This window comes from Xyrauchen texanus, chromosome 15, assembly GCF_025860055.1.
Source record: "Xyrauchen texanus isolate HMW12.3.18 chromosome 15, RBS_HiC_50CHRs, whole genome shotgun sequence".
In the NCBI taxonomy this organism is placed as follows: Eukaryota; Metazoa; Chordata; class Actinopteri; order Cypriniformes; family Catostomidae; genus Xyrauchen; species Xyrauchen texanus.
The window spans coordinates 29,299,448-29,317,657 of record NC_068290.1 but is presented as its reverse complement, the minus strand read 5'-3'; the positions used below and the strand labels follow the sequence as shown (position 1 = coordinate 29,317,657).

The 18,210-nt window shown below is 38.2% G+C and overlaps 1 protein-coding gene across 2 annotated transcripts in view; it reads left to right on the top strand.

Moving 5' to 3' along the window:
* LOC127656235 (histone deacetylase 9-B) overlaps positions 1-17,597 on the top strand; it is a 34,726-nt gene extending 17,129 nt beyond the window's left edge. For both annotated transcript variants that reach the window (XM_052144447.1, XM_052144448.1), the window contains exons 6-11: positions 2,276-2,407; positions 2,755-2,870; positions 6,399-6,521; positions 7,557-7,752; positions 11,154-11,365; positions 15,781-17,597. In XM_052144447.1, coding sequence (XP_052000407.1) covers positions 2,276-2,407; positions 2,755-2,870; positions 6,399-6,521; positions 7,557-7,752; positions 11,154-11,365; positions 15,781-16,110 — 1,109 coding nt within the window. In that variant the 3' untranslated portion in view covers positions 16,111-17,597. The remainder of the gene's footprint in view (positions 1-2,275; positions 2,408-2,754; positions 2,871-6,398; positions 6,522-7,556; positions 7,753-11,153; positions 11,366-15,780) is intronic.
* Positions 17,598-18,210: the final 613 nt, after the last annotated feature.

Genomic DNA, 18,210 nt, shown 5'->3' with positions numbered 1-18,210 from the left:
GATTTGAACTGCAATATGATTATTACCATTAAAAAACAAACAAACAAACAAACAAACAAACAAACTGCTTCCTTTGAACCCAAATTAAGTCATGGGCAAACATGATCTACTGCCAGCAGAAATATTGTTGAATAAAGATTGTTCACGCTTGAGTCCTCTTAAAAAGAACCAGACTAAGAGTAAATAAAATAAAATACAATTAAACAAATGTATCTGTTCACTGTGTACCTGTTTTTGTCCACTTTGTGAAAGGCTCTCTGCCAACATCATTATTCTTTTGGAACCCAATAAGTTATTAAGTTATTAATACACAAATAAATTATTATGGAAATATATATTTTGTAGAACATTAAAACAACACCATATTTATGTAATATTTTCCTGCATGTGACACATCTATGCAGGCCTTTATTTTGGCAATACATTTTGTAGTAGAGCTGACAATGGCCGTTTAATGCAGAGAAATGGGTCTTGTCTAGAACATAACCTTCCGGTTATGTCTCGTGAGATCCCCATGTCACGTTCACAAACTGTGTTTAATGTGTTTATTTGAAGTCTTACAGAAAACCTACACCTATCCCTAACCTTAGTAACAGCATATGTGAACAGGGGCAAACTGGGAACAACAATCGGCCCTGGAGAATATATGTCCCGTTTCACAGCCCACTGGGTTACGTTCTAGACATAGCAGAGAAATGCTGTCATTCACTCTTCTGTCCACAAAACCCTGGTGTTATTAGGTTACTTTAGATTTGGAAAGTAACTTTTAGTGGTCAAGCATAGAAAGGAATTACACAAATGTGCATATTATTGAATCTAGACCACTGTAAATGTAACATGCTCAGCTCAGTAGCCTTGCTGCACACATGCAGTACAGTAAGTGCAGCAAGCAGCACATGCAAACTAATTACTTATTTGTCATATTGTGATTTCGATTTACTTTCGATTAATCATTCAGCCCTACTAAACAGAGCAATAAGCAGTCTTTATGCAGAGGACATTGTTTTCTACTTAAAACCTTTGTGTTACACAACCTAATTAACTCTGATCTTTGAAAACAATCTCTAAATGCCCACAGATCTATTCTCAGATCCCAGATCTCAAAGCATCATAGTGTAAAAATGCTATACAACAGCATGGATTCTCCTACTTCATGACGGCTTACTAACTTTATTAACTACAAATACCTCAAAACAATGCTTTAACAACATTAGCAACACCCAACAAAGGCTTCAGACCAGTGATTCCCCAGACTGATCTCACTGTGATTTTGGCAACAGTAGGTCAAATGTTCTTCAGTTGAAATTGGTCTGGAATAAAAAAAAAGTTTTTGTTGCAAAAATACAACCTCCAAATCGTGCTCACTGCTATTTACAGTATGTTAATTTGATTACTTCCTGGTCCCCATGGGACCAGATCCCATGTCTTCAAGGTTGTTCATGCAACACTATCAGTAGTGCCAGAGGGAAAAGTAAATACATTTGAATTGGTGCTGAAATGTCTGATTGGCATGGCATCAGTATATCAGCAGAATAGGGTCGATTTCAAGGTACATAAACGTTCTGAAGCATCATGTCAATTTCATGTGCGAGCATGTTGTTCTTTCCTAATTTCATCCCATCAAATGTCTCCAAGCCAATTAAACAAATATCAAACTACTTCGTGGGTTTGTTATTCACCCACTGTAGCGATTTTCTTTAGTTAATGTCCATTTTAATAATAATAATAATGATAAATGCTAAGTGGGATTCAGTATAATGTCAGTTGTAACGAATGGTTGCTGAGATGAAATAGGAGACGTAGGATCTATGTGCAGGCATTAATAAAACTGATGACAGTCAAACTCAAAACAACAACAAACAACAACTGACAAAGAAATAACTAAACCAGAGGGTATTTATACATACATAAACTAATGAGGGACTGGAAAAAAGTTGAAAACAATCAGGAACAGATGGCAGTGATGAGCGCAGTGCATACTGGGAAATGTAGTCTGGGAAAACACTTCAAAATAAGAGTCCTAGGAAACAAGAGTGAGACAGACTGTGACATCAGTTAAGAGAAACACATTTTTGGTTCTAAATTGATGAAGGGCTACTTTAGCCTTACGGAATGGGCTGTAGAGGAATGTAAGACAAACATTTTTGGGAAACAATGGTTTAGAAAACACCAAACAGATATCCCCTCCAAAATAGAGGAGGAATGCCTTTTTCTTAGCCAGGCTTGTGGAGTACATTCAAATTGATTTACATGCGTTATTATGTTTTCTCTCCAGTCTCAGAGCCCAATCTGAAAGTGCGGTCCAGGTTAAAGCAGAAGGTTGCAGAGAGGAGGAGCAGCCCGCTCCTCAGGAGGAAGGAAGGGAGCATCATGACACCCTTCAAAAAGAGAGCACTGGAGCTTTTGGGTAGGAGTGTAATCCCATAATGCATCTTACAATAAGACCATACACTATGGGAATAAACAATACAACATCCTATTGGCTAGCTTTCCATTGGCATTTTCTCTCCAGTAATCACAGCAGTCATTTGTGAAGCTCAGTGTGCCGATATAATTATGTAACATCTGCTCTGGCAGGTGACATCTAGAATAGCATCCAATGTGGTTTTGAGAGTTTTCCATAGTATTTCACTCAGATAGATAGATCGATTGATAGATCAATCTATAGATAGACAGATCGATAGATAGATTTGTAAAGTTAGAAATAATATTATCTATTTATTTATTTCCCTTTAATCTTTTTTTTTTTCACAGAATCCACAGCCAGCAACAGTGCACCAGGATCGGGGCCCAGCTCGCCCAATGGAGCCTGCAGTGCCTTGGGGGCTGAAAACGGACCCTCCTCTCTTCCAGTCACAACACGTACAGAGGTACTGTTCCAATGTCATATTTGCACTCACATTAACTGTTTTACAATGGGTACAAAAGACTAATAACAGTCAAGCTTTCTCACAACACTTTCATCAAAGCTTTCCTGGAAGATTAGAAACTGTACAACTTCTGAAATGTTGATGGCCAACTGGACGCACCCATACATTTTATAGACAGCAGCCCAGCCTGTCCTTGTGCAGCTATGAAAACAGAAAAGTGTCTCTACTGCCTATAACCTGCTTGTCTGTCTCAGTCCAATGAAAATGGCTCCCAGCACAGGCAATAAAGAGTCAGTTCACTTTCTCCCACAAACTCCTGTTCTTTACCACTAACCTTTACTGCTATAGTATGTGTTTTTTTTGCCTACTGCTCTCGTAAACCTCAGGGTACAAAGAGTAGATCAGATATTCTGTGCTTGAAAAGCAGCAAGATTAAGTTCAGAGCTCACCTATGATCTTTTCAACAACACACTGAGCTGGACTTTCTCACTATTAACCCTCATTATAGTGTGTATATTAAAGGATTAGTTCACCCTTTAATGAAAACTCTGTCATTACTTACCCAAACTCATGTTGTTCTAAATTGTATGAATTTTTTTCTTCTTCCGTGGAACACAAATGGAGAGACTGAACAATTGTATTGGTCGCTATTTTCCAAGCAATTCAAATGATTGGGAACAGAGGCTTTCAAGCTTTTAAACAGATGCAAACGATTTATCATTAATATGATTAAAATGGACGTTAACTAAAGAAAATCGCACAGTGGGTGAATAACAAACCCACCAAATAGCTTCCTCTTAAACTGAAGCAGTTTGAGAATCTTATTTTATAACTGCACTTAGTTTGATATTGGTTTGATTGGCTTGGAGACATTCACAATTCACACTGATATGAGCTGAAAACACATTTAATACATGCTGAAGTGAGCTGAACACACATACAGTCCAAGCTGAAATGTGCTGAACACACATAATACAATCTACTGTGAAATGTGAGGCACAAACATAATGCAATGCATGGTGAAACGTGACACACACACACACACACACACACACACACACACACACACACACACACACACACACACACACACACACACACATATCATCTTGCTCTGATTCGTTCTAGAAATTTGTTAATCTTCAGCCACTTTTTCCTGATGCTGTGATGCCTCAACTGAGGCCAAAGCCGAGAAACTGGTCTTCAGAGGCACAACATCTCACATCTTCCATGGTCTGTTTACTCTAGAAGAGACAAGTTTTTTCCAGCCAGTGGCAGCAGTGGAATGGGTCAGAACAGATGTGTTTTTAAAAGCTGAGCTTGTAGCACTCATAAAACGTGGCACAAATAGCCAGAAACGCATCAAAACTGTCAAAGACGTCAATCTAGAACATGTTTAGTACATGCTTTTATACTCCAAACATCAAAACAATGAATGGGAATATCCTTTTAAGAGTTACTGGATAACTTGACATTGTGTCTTTTAAAAGAGGCCAGAGATGCATGATAACGGTCAAAGCAGTCCGTCTATTAAATGTTTATGTAGAAAAATTTGTAAAAATCATCCAAATGGGCCCAAGAAGGTGTCCTGTGTAAGTTCCCTTTAATGTAGAGGAATAGTAGGCCCATCTGTGTTGTCTTCACCTTTCAGACAGAGGGTCAGTGGGCAGGCCAAAGGTGCAATGATGTAAAAGTAGGCATTGATGTCTTGCAGTAGAGGCATTCATGTGCTGATGTATTCATTTGTGTGATGTCACAAAGTAGGGAAATTCCAAATTAGCAAATTTTGCAGCTTGATTTAAATAAATGCTCTTTTTGTATTGAGGAGGATGTTTTGAGTTCTGAAACATACAGTAGGTTTTTATAGTACAATGAACTCTTACATGTCAAAAGATGAGGGAAATTGTATTCATCATGTCATGACCTCTTTAAATTTCTGTCTGTTTCTTACAAAAACCTATTGTATGACTTCAGAAGACGTGGAATATAGCACACAAGTCGTATGGACCACTTATTAATCTTTAATGTTGCATTTGCGTCCTATGTCATACTTTAAAGCCTCAGTCCTCGTTCATTGTAATTGCATGTTAAAAAGCGACCAGTTCAATGTTAATAGAAAGAGTCATACAATTCTGGAAGAACATGAGGATTTACATTTATGAATTTGACAGACACATTTATCCAAAGTGACATACAGTACAGTGCATTCAAGGTGAACATTGCATCGGTTTATGTGTTCCCTGGGAATCAAACACATGGTCTTGGTGTTGCTAGGACCATGTTCTACCAGTTGAGCTACAGGAAACCAACAATGAGTAACTGATGAAAGAATTTTCATTTTTGGGTGACATTTTACCTTGGAGGGCTTTTTATTTTCACTGATGCTCATTAGCTCCCTCTGACTCACTTCCTGATGGCTTCATGGCTCAGTTCCGCTGGGATTTTACTCACAAAAAGGTGTATTCTGGGCAAATGTGACATGCTTCTGTGAAGCTTAAGTTTAGAAGCAGTTGTATTCTTTAACACCACTGTTTACACTCCCTTGGACCTCCAATGCAATAGCTGACAAGAAATGCTTATTGCACCGCGATCCAGGGCTGAGGTAGTTGGAGGTTGAGCTTAATTGTTCTGCCAGCCGCTGGTAGCCAAATACACGCTAACAACACAAACATGCCCGATCGCTATTGTGTTTACATAACCTTGAGGTCTCATGAATAGGACTGATGGGTGGAGGTGCTACCCACAGACACTGCACTAGTTTCGAAAGCAAGCCGTGTTTGTGATCCGTTACATTAGGTATCCTCTTTCAGAGGGAACTGGTCCCCTGGGTCAAATAAAGGCTGAATATCCATATGCGTCAGTGAATAGGCAGAAGGGATTGAAGGGTAAACAGTAAAGCTCCTCTGCTACATGCTGATGGGAAACACCACTGGGTGGAGGAAGTACAGTCTAAAACTGATCGTACATTGTTTCTCTGATACTCTTAATGGGATAGTTCTCCCAAATTTACAGGGAGTAAATGTTACTCCCAAAATTATGTCATCCTTTACTTCCCTGATGCTGTACAAAACCAGTATGACTTTCTTTCTTCTGAGGAACACAATTGGAGATTTTTGGCAAAATGTTAGTGTTAGTCACTATTCACTTTCATTGCATCTTATTTCCATACAATGAAAGTGATGACTAAGGTTAACATTCTTTTTTGGCTGAATTATCCCTTTAAACTACACCTCCATGTTGTTATCAATGTGAGATATGATAGTGACTGGGATTGGATTCTGCATTCGTGGGCCTCTCTATACGTCTTGGTTTTATTTCCTCCAGCTGAATTCATACAGCTCCACTGTGGCAGGAAAAAAAAAAAGTAATTCGTCTTAGTACATTAAAGTTTATTGTTCTGTTGCTGTTGCTATTTCCAATGGTCCATAGTGGTATTTTAAAATATCTCTTTTTCTCTCTCTCTCTCTCTCTCTCTCTCTCTCTCTCTCTCTCTCTCTCTCTCTCCCCATCTCTCTTTTTCCCTCACAGCGTTGGCCATCACAGCCAAAGTTATTAGGGCCTGAATGCTCTATGTCTATGTTAAATCTCTATACTTCTCCATCGCTGCCCAACATCTCTCTGGGAATGTCAGCTGCCTCCTCTCCCATCAGTGTAAGTAAAATGACAACAAATTATGCACACTCTTTCACAAACACATTTCCCATGTTAAGGCCTACTCACACCAAGTCTGTATTTTCTGAATGAAAAACTATAAACTTCTTCACAATGAAGCTGCATTCATTGTAGGCTTCAAGCTTGTGAAATAATTCGCAATCGACATGTTATGATGTTAAGCAAGAGGGCTTCTGGTTTTAATAACAAATAATAATATATTAGAGATGTTAAAATATAAGCTTGAAATATGTATGCTTTGTATTGAGCTAAGAGGTCAGTGTGTGACGTCACATGTCTTCTCATGCGAATTCGCAAGTCAGAGGTCACCAAACTTTAACTTTTGTGTGTAGCGGAATGCAATACTTCATAATTTTCATATTTTCCTCTTAGTTGTATCAGACTTGATGTGAACAGGCCTTTATTATATAAAAATCACAAGTTTGTATGTGTGATTTAAGAGCCACATAAACAGATTCACTTGAACTGAATTTAACATGGATATTTATGCTGATAAATGGCTCAGCTGCATATTGTACTGACTGTTGAAAGACTAGCCATCATTGACTGAATAGATGATATGTGTAGCCTCAGGGTGATGGCCTTTGACCTTGGGGGATTTTATAGTTCTTAGATAAATATTGTGCTTAAGTGTCTGGTGTCTGCTGCACTCCAACACTCCCCAGTCACCTCATCCATTGATGCTGTTTTAAGTCCAGCCAAGCCAGAATAATCAAGTACAATGCCAAACAATGTTTAATCTTAAATTAATTTGCAGTAAATTGCTCCATACTTAGCACCTTGCATTCATTCTGGGATAGATTTGAGACACTGCAGCAAATGTTTTTATATGGTTGTATTTTATAAATCCAAGAAAAAGAGGAAAAACTATGGATTAGAGAAAATCAAGACCATTTCCCTAAGTTTACAGAAGATAAAATTATGTTTGAATCAGTATCTGTATATTAAATCCTTCTGCAATCTGATATTGGGCCAAGTGAAATAAATAGATAATATATCTCCATCACCTGTCAGGCTGCTTTAGGACTTCAGGAGAAGCACGTTGAGGGTGGTGGGGTGTCAGCAGTCATACAGGGTTTGCCCACCCAACTTCTGGGTCCAGTGCCCTTGTCTGTAGCTATGGAGACCAAAGTGAGCAGCAGCCACCATGCTCTCCTGCAGCATCTACTCCAGAAGGAGCAACTTCGCCACCAAAAGATCCTCTCTACAGGTGAGAACATCAGAGCAGTCAAAACCCAACATTTCTATTCCAGAACATTTAATCTAACAATCAGAAAGTACTGTGTTAACACTGCAGGCATCTTCAGAAGTCTTAGTTTAATCAATATATCTTTATTTATTGTCCTTCTAAAAGGTCAGTTTAGTTGGTCCACCACCTTAAGTCTAGTTAGGTGGTTTAAGAGGGGTTTTAGGCACTTGTCATCTGGCAAGGCTGGCAAAACAGTTGGACAAACAGTTAAATCATTTGTAGACTAGGGGTGTAAAAACTTACTGTATAGTATTATATGATATGACGCTCTTGATTCAATATCATACGTATCATACAATACATAAATAAATACATAAGTGTGATTAAAACTAAGCAACACAACACTGAGAGCTGCGAAACAGTCCCCTACCCAGAGAGGCGGTGCTGAGCAACTAGTCTACATACCGTACAGAGCAACCAGTCTACAAAATGTAAGCAAATTGAGAGCTCAAAAACCGTTGGCAAATTTCAAGTAGATTGTAGCATTTCAGCTTGTCGAATTTGCCAAACAACGGTCCATGTCCCAGTGCTACACTACATCAAACATGTTGTTTAATTTACGCCAGCATCACTGTGCAAATCGTGGATTTTCGAGGCAGAAACAGCAGCAGCAAGTTGCTATTAACAGCCAGCCTCTCCTAGATGACACTAGGCATGATCACACGCACAAGACGCTCATATTTCTCAAAGAAGCTCATAAAAAAAAAAAAAGAAAAGACAATGTAGGAAACCCACGATTACATGAGACTTATTATTCTCTACTTTTGACACTGAAATGTAAACAGCTATGAGCTCAACACTTGCATGCATTGGATAAGTCCGTAAGACTGTTAAAGTTTACATGCAAAGTGAAACCAAGGGAAGAGGGCAAAAACAATTACATGTGCCGATCATTTTTTGCACAAACAGTTAAATAATATTGTATTACAGTTGAAGTCAGTTTACATACACCTTAGCCAAATACATTTAAACTACATTTTTGCACAATTCCTGACATTTAATCATAGAAAACTTTCCCTGTCTTAATTTAAGAATGTGAAATGTCAGGATAATAGTAGAGAGAATTATTTATTTCAGCTTTTATTATCACATTCCCAATGGGTAAGAAGTTTACATGCATGTTGTTATTATTTGGTAGCATTGCTTTTAATCGTTTAACTTTTGTCAAACGTTTTGGGTAGCCTTCCACAAACTTCTCACAATCAATTGCTGGAATTTAGAACATTCCTCCAGACAGAACTGGTGTAAGTGAGTCAGATTTGTTGGCCTCCTTGCTCGCACATGCTTTTTCAGATCTGCCCAAAACATTTCTATCGGATTGAGATCAGGGCCTTGTGATGGCCACTCCAATACCTTGACTTTGTTGTCCTTAAGACATTTTGCCACAACTTTAGAGGTTTGATTGGGGTCATTGTCCATTTGGAAGACCCATTTTGTTATATCGATATAGGACTTGATTTACTGTTGATATAGATACTTGTCTACCCGTTTCCTCCAGCATCTTCACAAGGTCCTTTATTGTTGTTCTGGGATTGATTTACACATTTCGCACCAAACTAAGTTCATCACTAGGAGACAGAATGCGTCTCCTTCCTGAGCGGTATAATGGCTGAGTGGTACCATGGTGTTTGTATTTGCATACTATTGTTTGTACAGATGAACGTGGTATCTTCAGGCATTTGAAAATTGCTCCCAAGGATGAACCAGACTTGTGGAGGTCCACAAATGTTTTTCTGAAGTCTTGGCTGATTTCTTTAGATTTTTCCATTATGTCAAGCTAAGAGGCACAGAGTTTGAATGTAGGCCTTAAAATATATCCACAGATACACCTCCAATTTATTTAAAATAGGCTATCAGAAGCTAATTGTCTAATTACCTAACGGCTTGACATCATTTTCTGGAATTTTCCATGCTGCTTAAAGGCACAGTCATCTTAGTGTATGTAAACTTCTAACCCACTGGAATTGTGATATATTAAAAGTGAAACAATCTGTAAACAATTGTTGGCAAAGTAGATGTCCTAAATGACTTGCCAAAACTATAGTTTGCTAATATGAAATCTGTGCAGTGGTTAAAAAATGAGGTTTAATGACTTCAACCTAAGTGTATGTAAACTTTTGACTTCAACTGTATGTACATAATAGCCAGAGGTCAGGTCAAGGTTATTTGTTTTCTTCACTAACTATTGAAAGGATTTATTTTTTCTTTTTTAGCTTGCTCGCTGAGGGCTTCAAGACATTAAAGCATGATTTTCTACAAAGCATTTTTAAAACTATGTGCATTGTGAAATGTGCTATTCAAATTAATTGTGCTATTCAAATTACTTGAATGTAGACAAACTAATTTTTCTTAGGAAAAACATTTCATGAATTTTTCACATAGCAATCTGCTGATAAATGCATTGTTGTGTAAGTTTCTTTATTATAGAGCTCTTCTTATTGCCAATGTCAGTGTCTGCTGTGTCACTTAAGATTTAAAATACATTTACAGTATTCAAAATTCTTGAATAAGTTTAATCTAAAATATTTTGTGGGCACCGTTTTTTATATATAATAATATTGTGTCATATTGTGAGGCTTCTGCATCATATCGTATTGTATCATAAAAACATGTATCATCACATGCCTACTGAAGACCAGCTAGACCAACTTAAACCACCCTAAGCTGATGTTTTTTTTCAAGCCAGTTTAACTTGAAGCTACAGGTATAGTCTCCCTGGAGCAACCTGGGGTTAAGTGCCTTGTTCTTGGGTACAAGATGAGGGATTCTCAGGGCCTGGGTTGCTCGGTGAGTATTGAAGCTGACTGCCACCCCTGGAATCGCAAGTTTGAATCCAGGGTGTGCTGAGTGACTCCAGTCAGGTCTCATAAGCAACAAAATTGGCCCAGTTGCTAGGGAGGGTAGAGTCACATGGGATAACCTCCTCGTGGTCACGATTAGTGGTTCTGGCTCTCAATGGGGCATGTGGTAATTTGTGCGTGGATCGCGGAGAATAGCATGAGTCTCCACATTCTGTGAGTCCCTGCGGTGTCATGCAGAGCGAGCCACATGATAAGATACGCTGATTAACTGTCTCAGAGGTGGAGCCAACTGAGACTTGTCCGCTGCCACCTGGAGTAACCATGCCACTATGAGGACCTAGTAAGTAGTGGCAATTGGGCATGCCAAATTGGGGAGAAAAAAAAAAGATGAGGCATTGTCCCTTGTGGGATTTGAACCAGTTACATTTTGGTTTTGTGGTCCAGAGCTTTAACCCCTAGGTTAGGTTTATTAAATGGAATCAGGATAGAGAGGAGGCAAAAAAGTGAATCTTTTAATATATTACTTTTGTATATACCATATCTATTCATCTCATTATATAGGTCAAAGCGCTGTGCATCCTCCCTCTCCGTTGGCCATGAGGGACATCTCTCCGAGCAGCACCCGGCCCAAACTGCCACGTCACCGACCCCTAAACCGCACCCAGTCTGCTCCACTGCCCCAGAGCATGCTAGCCCAACTTGTGATTCAGCAGCAACATCAAAACTTCCTGGAGAAGCAGAAACAGTATCAGCAACAAGTCCACATCAACCAGGTAAAATCATTTTACCAAACAACAGAGAAATCCCTTCTGAAAAGACCAGCTTGGACCAGCATGAAGCATCAGAATATACTGGTGAAAAACTATACTGGCCTTTTCAACAGGGATGTCATTACAAAAATATACTTTAGTTCTTTGAATTTAAAGCAGTCATGGGAAGGTGGGTATGAAGTTGAAGCAATGGGAACTAAAGTCAGACAACTCATCTCCATTATGTGAGCAAAAAACCTGTACATGGTTCAAAAGGCGACACTTGAATTAGCATAACTTAAGGCATAAGTTGAAAGCTATCACCACAAAATTGCATGAGGGACAAGTTCAAATGGGCACCAATGTGGATAGAATACATACTTTTGTTACACTTTGAAAATATTTGTGTTTTTGTGCACCAGCGGCCATGACCTGGCCATCCGTTTAAATGCAATTATTCTGCCGAACATGCAAGGTTAGCGACATGGGAGGCTCAAACAGTGAAAGACTTCTTTGTTAGCAGGATTTTGCAGATTGATCTGCCTTATTATTGCTGAGAGTGCTATGGGAAATTCAAGGTTAGAAGTGCAATTTTCAGACACAAAGATAAAAAGTGCATAGAGAGTACATGTTTTATGTTACCTATTCTTTGTTATGGTCTTTGTTGCCAGGAGCACCACATCAAGCCTGGGGGTTTAATGTATTGGCCTGTTTTTAAAACAGTAGTCTGGTCTGGATGACTGGTATAGTTGTGTGATTGTAGTTTTAAAGCTACTTATTGTTTTATTTTGTATTTTGTAAATGATGTAAAGTATGCACCGATGTATCGGCTGCTGATATTTATCAGCTAATTATTTACTAAATTAAAACAACAACAAAAAAACTTTTGTACCTCTTTGTACATTTTTAAGCACAGTTCCAAAGTAAAAATTTGTCTGATGACAAAATGATATAAGTGGCAAAAGATCGGTATCGGCCTATTGTTTATTGTTAAATCAGTATCTGCCAAAAATTTTCATATCTGTGCATCCCTAAAGCTACACGAAACTGTAACAAACCTGTTTAAAAGTAAAACAAGCATAAATAAATATTAGCAAATAATAGCAAGTTAAAGGTGAATTGTGTAAATTCTGAGCAACTACAGCATGGAACTGCGGTGATAATGAATGTTTCTAAACACGTTTTTCTCCAAACACTCCCGACCCAAATTGTCCCGCCTCCAACCCAAGCCATAGGTTGAGACAGTTTTGATTCATCGGGCTGGTTAGGATACTCAAACAAAGCAATGTTTTGAAAGTGCCACAAAGCCACAGTGTTTATTCTAGAATCAGCCAACAAATGGCTTACTTATAGTTGTCTCTACATATTAAGTTTGTAAAGAACAAAGTATTTTAAAATCACCTAAAAATTACACTTCAGCTTTAAAATAAGTTAAATAAGTAAATAAACCCCTTTGACGATCTATAACACAGCACTGCTGTAGCTGAATGCAATAAATGATTTTTAGGAAATTAGGTCATGAATCCTCTGAAATCAGGGATTAGCTTTCTCTGGTTTATTAACGGAACATTTTACCAGTGCTAAATAGGTCACCTGTGGAAATGTATATGATTTTACAGGCTTAAATTGGAAATAATAAAAAGAATTTTACTAAAGCCAGGACATTTTTACTATACTATGTTTACTTGAGGTATGCTATGTTGATATGCCCCTTCGATTCATCATGCACAGTTGTTTTCACATTGTATACATGAGTTGGAATTCTGGTAAAGACAACTGGTTTGTTTTACAAAAGAACATTAAAAAAAAAACAAAACTAGGGATGCACAATATACAGTGTTTGGTAATTTACCCAAAATGTAATACACTACTAATTACGTCTCTAAAATTCAAATCAGATTGCTTTACTGATTACTTTATGTAAAGTAATTACATTAATTATTACTTTACTTCCAAATTACTTTCCTAACACCCTTTTACAGAATTTGATTTGCTCAATTAATCCAAAACAATGTATATATTACGGAGCCCCCGAAGTGACCTGTGCAAAAAAAAAAATCTAAGAGACTTTCGCGTGCGCACGAGAAACTTTCGCGCACGAGAAACTTTTTAGTATCTCGTGCGCACGCGATAGTATCTCGTGCGCACGCGAAAGTATCTCGTGCGCACGCGATAGTTTCTCGTGCGCACGCGATAGTTTCTCGTGCGCACGCGAAAGTTTCTCGTGCGCACGCGAAAGTATCTCGTGCGCACGCGAAAGTATCTCGTGCGCACGCGAAAGTTTCTCGTGCGCACGCGAAAGTCTCTTAGATTTTTTTTTTTGCACAGGTCACTTCGGGGTGACCTGCATATACAGTGATACGAAAAACATTTTTTTGCACCCATCCTGATTTCTTCTATTTTTGTGTATTTTTCATACTAAATTGTTTTAGATCTTCAAAGAAGATAAAACAAGGCAACCTGAGTAAACACAAAATACAGTTTTCAAATATATTAAAAAATAAATAAATTTCACCTATGTTAAAAAACAAACTACCCCCTTAAACTTAATAGCTTGTTGTGCCACCTTTAGCAGCAACAACAGCAACCAAACTCTTCAGATAACTGGAGATCAGTAGTTCACATACGCTGTGGTGGAATTTTGGCCCACTCTTCTTTGCAGAACTGCTATAGTTCAGCCACACTGGAGGGTTTTTGAGCATGAACTGACCATTTAAGTTCATACCACAGCATCTCAATCGGGTTCAAATCAAGACTTTGACTAGGCCACTCCAAAACTTTAATTTAGCTTCTTTTGAGCCATTCAGAGGTGGACATACTCCTATGCTTTAGATCATTGTCTTGCTGCATAATCCAGTTGTGCTTGATCTTCAACTCACGGACTGATTACTGGATGTTCTCCTTTAGGATTTTCTGGTAGAGAGCAGAATTCATGTTTCCCTCAATTTGTTACCCTTGATGCAGCAAAGCATCCCCACACCATCACACTACCACCACCATGCTTGACTGTAGGTATGTGTAATTTTTGTGTAAGATCTTTTTGTGTAATTCTGTGTTTGACCAGATGTAACGGGACCCCTATCTTCCAAACAGTTCCACTTTCGACTCATCAGTCCACAGAACATTCTCCCAAAAGCTTTGAGGATCATCAAGGTGTGTTTTGGCAAAATTTAGATGAGCTTAAAGTTCTTCTGGGTTAGCTGTGGTTTTCGCCTAGCCATTCTTCCATGGATGCCATTTTTGGCCAGTGTCTTTCTGATGTCATGAACAGTGACCTTTATTGATGCAAAAGAGTCCTGCAGTTCCTTGGATGTTGTCCTTGTTTTTTTTGTGTGACTTCCTGGATGAGTCGTCACTGTGCTCTTGTTGGAATTTTGGAAGGTTGGTCACTTCTGGGATGGTTCACTACTGTGCCAAATTTCTCCATTTGGAGATAATGGCTCTCACTGTGGTTCTTTGGAGTCCCAGAGCCTTTGAAATAGCTTTGTAACCCTTCCGAGACTGATGTATTTCGACCTTGGCATTGTGTGCTGGGTGAGACCTTTTAGCCAACTTCATGCTGCTAAAAAGTTATATTTAGGTGTTAATTTGATTGAACAGGGCTGGTATTAATCAGGTCTGGGTGTGTCTAGTCCAGATGAACCCCATTATGAATGTAGTTTCATAGATTTGGGGATTTAGTAACTAAGGGGGCAAATAAGTTTTCACACAGGCTCAGTTGGTATTAGATAACGTTTTTGCTTCAATAAATAAAACTGCATTTCCTCCTTGTTTGTTGCCGCACACAGTCTTACTGCCATAACACATTTCTCCTCTACATTGTCTCGTTATGGGGCCCTTCAACTGTCACAAAAACAGACGTACATTTGAACATAATTTGTATGCACTCTACATTAATATTATTTTAGGAAACAATTCAGTAGCTTTAATTTGATTACAAGAATTAAACATGTAATGTATTACACTACTATTGACTCAACAGTGACAATATATATGTAACGTTGTAGGCAGGCAAACAGGAGCAAGGTGAAGACGAGATGAATAAAAACCACATTAAAATATGAAATATTTTAAATATTTTTAAATTTGGATGCTCTTTTCCACTTATTTCAAGCTTTACAGTTGAATGTTTGGTTAATGATGATTCAGTGTATGCCAGCTTTAGCAATGCTGTGATGCCCAAATTTACTTGTAGTCAAACTATTTATTATTATTATTATTTTAGGTAAAATAATAGCCTACATTTTTTTATATATATATTGGTATGCCAACTTATCGGTCTCGTCCGCAATTGTCCTATTGTGGATCCCAAATAACAACGCGTTTAACGTATGCCTGAATGTGGCATGGGGACAATAAATCATTCATCGGCTGAACTGAAATGGATATTATGTACCACTGAGAGAATGAAATCCTGATGTTTTTTTTCTGTTTCATAGATGCTTTCGAAATCAATCGAGCAGCTTCGTCAGCCGAACGTCCACCTGCAGGAGTCAGAGGAAGAGGGAGAGGATTTGCACGAGCAGGCCATGCAGGAGGACAGCTCGCCCTCTGGCGGTGTGATTCGGAAGTACTGCCCCGACATCAATGGCAGAAGCAGTTCCAGCTCACCCACTGAGCCACTGGACACTCACCCTGGGGTCATCCGGGTGAAAGAGGAGCCCATTGCCAGTGATGATGAAATACTGGCCACTCAAAGCCTGGCAGACAAGCAAAGCTATTACATTCACCAGGTTAAAGGGAGGGTGGTGATACAGGCCATGATATGAAACAAGAAGCATCAACATACACACAACATGTTGAATATGGTCACAATGCATGACAGAGCCATTGTTTTGGGAGCTTCAGAACTGGTCTCATTTGTGAATTTGTGAAGTGATCTCTGTATTGTACGTTAGTAAGTTTTATATATAATTGAAGAAGATGAGATTTAGCCGACTTGGTCTTTTAAATGCTAAGAAAAACAGTTTTTGATTGTTAAAGTTTGTTGAAATAATTTAAGAAATTATCTTTCTACTTTCTATCCGTCCTTTGAGGAATTGCACCACAAAGCTCTTGATGTATATATTCTGTGATTTTCCATGGCACTATGAATTTGTAGATTTTATTTTGCTTTATAAGAATGTTATTACAAAGCTATTGTTTATGTATGGAGACAGTTGGTAACCATCTAAATCCACACAGCAATATGATTAAAAGGATAGTTTGCCTCAATATGAAAATTCTATCATCATTTAATCACATTCTTTCCTCCCTGGAACACAGAAGAAGACAGTTAAGCAGAATGTGAACCTCAGTCACCATTAACTTTCATTGTGTGGAAAAAATATGCAATGAATGAGAATGGTAACTGAGGCTAAGATCCTTTTATGTTCCAAGAAAGATTGATAGTCATACAGGTTTGGAACAACACAAGGGTTTTTTATTTTATCACACTGATAACAGTTGGGATGAGTTCTGGAAAGCTCTAGAATCACATTCATTCCTTGATCTCCTGTGGCCCAAGTTGAAGCTGCCCGTGTTCGTGAGCAGCACTCTGCTCCTTGCTAAATTTTGAGAGGGAGAGAGTTGTAGAGGAAATGCCTGGTGGAAGCCAGGAATCAGAATGATTCATGAGTGGAGGAATGCTGGGAGAGGACAGCTCCACGCTGAAGTCAGAGGGCCAAGTAGTGAGCTCTGATTTAACGTTGAGGCAAATTACAAAGTGAGTGTGGAGACAGTGTGTGTGTGTGTGTGTGTGTGGGGGGGGGGGGGGGCATTTAAAACCAATAATTTTCTCTGTATTCCCACATGATGTGTTTACCATGACATGCAGGCTTGATGTTACTTCAGTAGAGAAAATAAGGTCATTGTTCTGTTCCCTCTTTTTAATTCAATCCTCTCCTGAGGTGATTTTGCTTTTTGGCTGTCTTCAAGTGATCATTCAAGAAATTTTCAACTTGTCAACTTTTTTCATTTTGCACTTCTGGTGTACAATTGTTAGTTTTTGCATATGAGATCCTCATAAAAACAACAACAGCAAAAAACTTACAGAGGAAAACGTGTTTAATTGGTGTGAGCCATCACTATGTCTACAAATAGCCTGTGAGTCAAACTGAGCTGGCCTGTTTCAGCCTTGTTGTCTGTTCCACTGTTCTGGACGTTAATGAGAACTGTCCACTAGCGATAGGATGTCATGTTTTGTTTTGTAACTGTATGTGTTCCCTTCTTGCCTTCTGTCACAGATTACCTTTTATAAATAAAGTTCTTTTTCCATCCTGTACCTCTTTGGAAAATCTTTTCCCTGGACTACTCAGAGATGTTTAGTGAGAGAGTTTACAAAATAAACATAGGAGGACCCAGGGCTAGTTGTCACACAAGGAAGTGGGCCTATATGTCAGTAAGTAGGTTTTGCATCATAAGTTTAATTACACAAATGTGTGTTTTCTCTATCAGCGTATGTTTTGTAACTTGATCTTATAGTTTAAAACCCTTATAAATTAGAATTATTTTTGTTAATTATATCCTCCAATCCACAATTTCAATATAATCATATTTTTGCTACATTTTTCAGATAAATAAGTAAACGCAATAAAACCACACTATAATAAGGCAGGGAATTTTATAATTAAAGTACTGTATATTTTAACTAAAAGGTTGAACAGTTGTTAAAGTTATGACACGGTTATTTTTCATAAATGTCATGTCGAGGCAGGCAAGTTGTCATATTCTTATTCAGTTAAATTGTTACAGTCCTTTTTCATTTTGTTTATACATTTATTAATTACAATATTTATTGGCCAAAACAATAGATATTTTATACGTAACCCTTTATGTTGTTGCCATTTCATTAATTGATTTCTGCTAATTTTTCAAAACAGTATAAATAA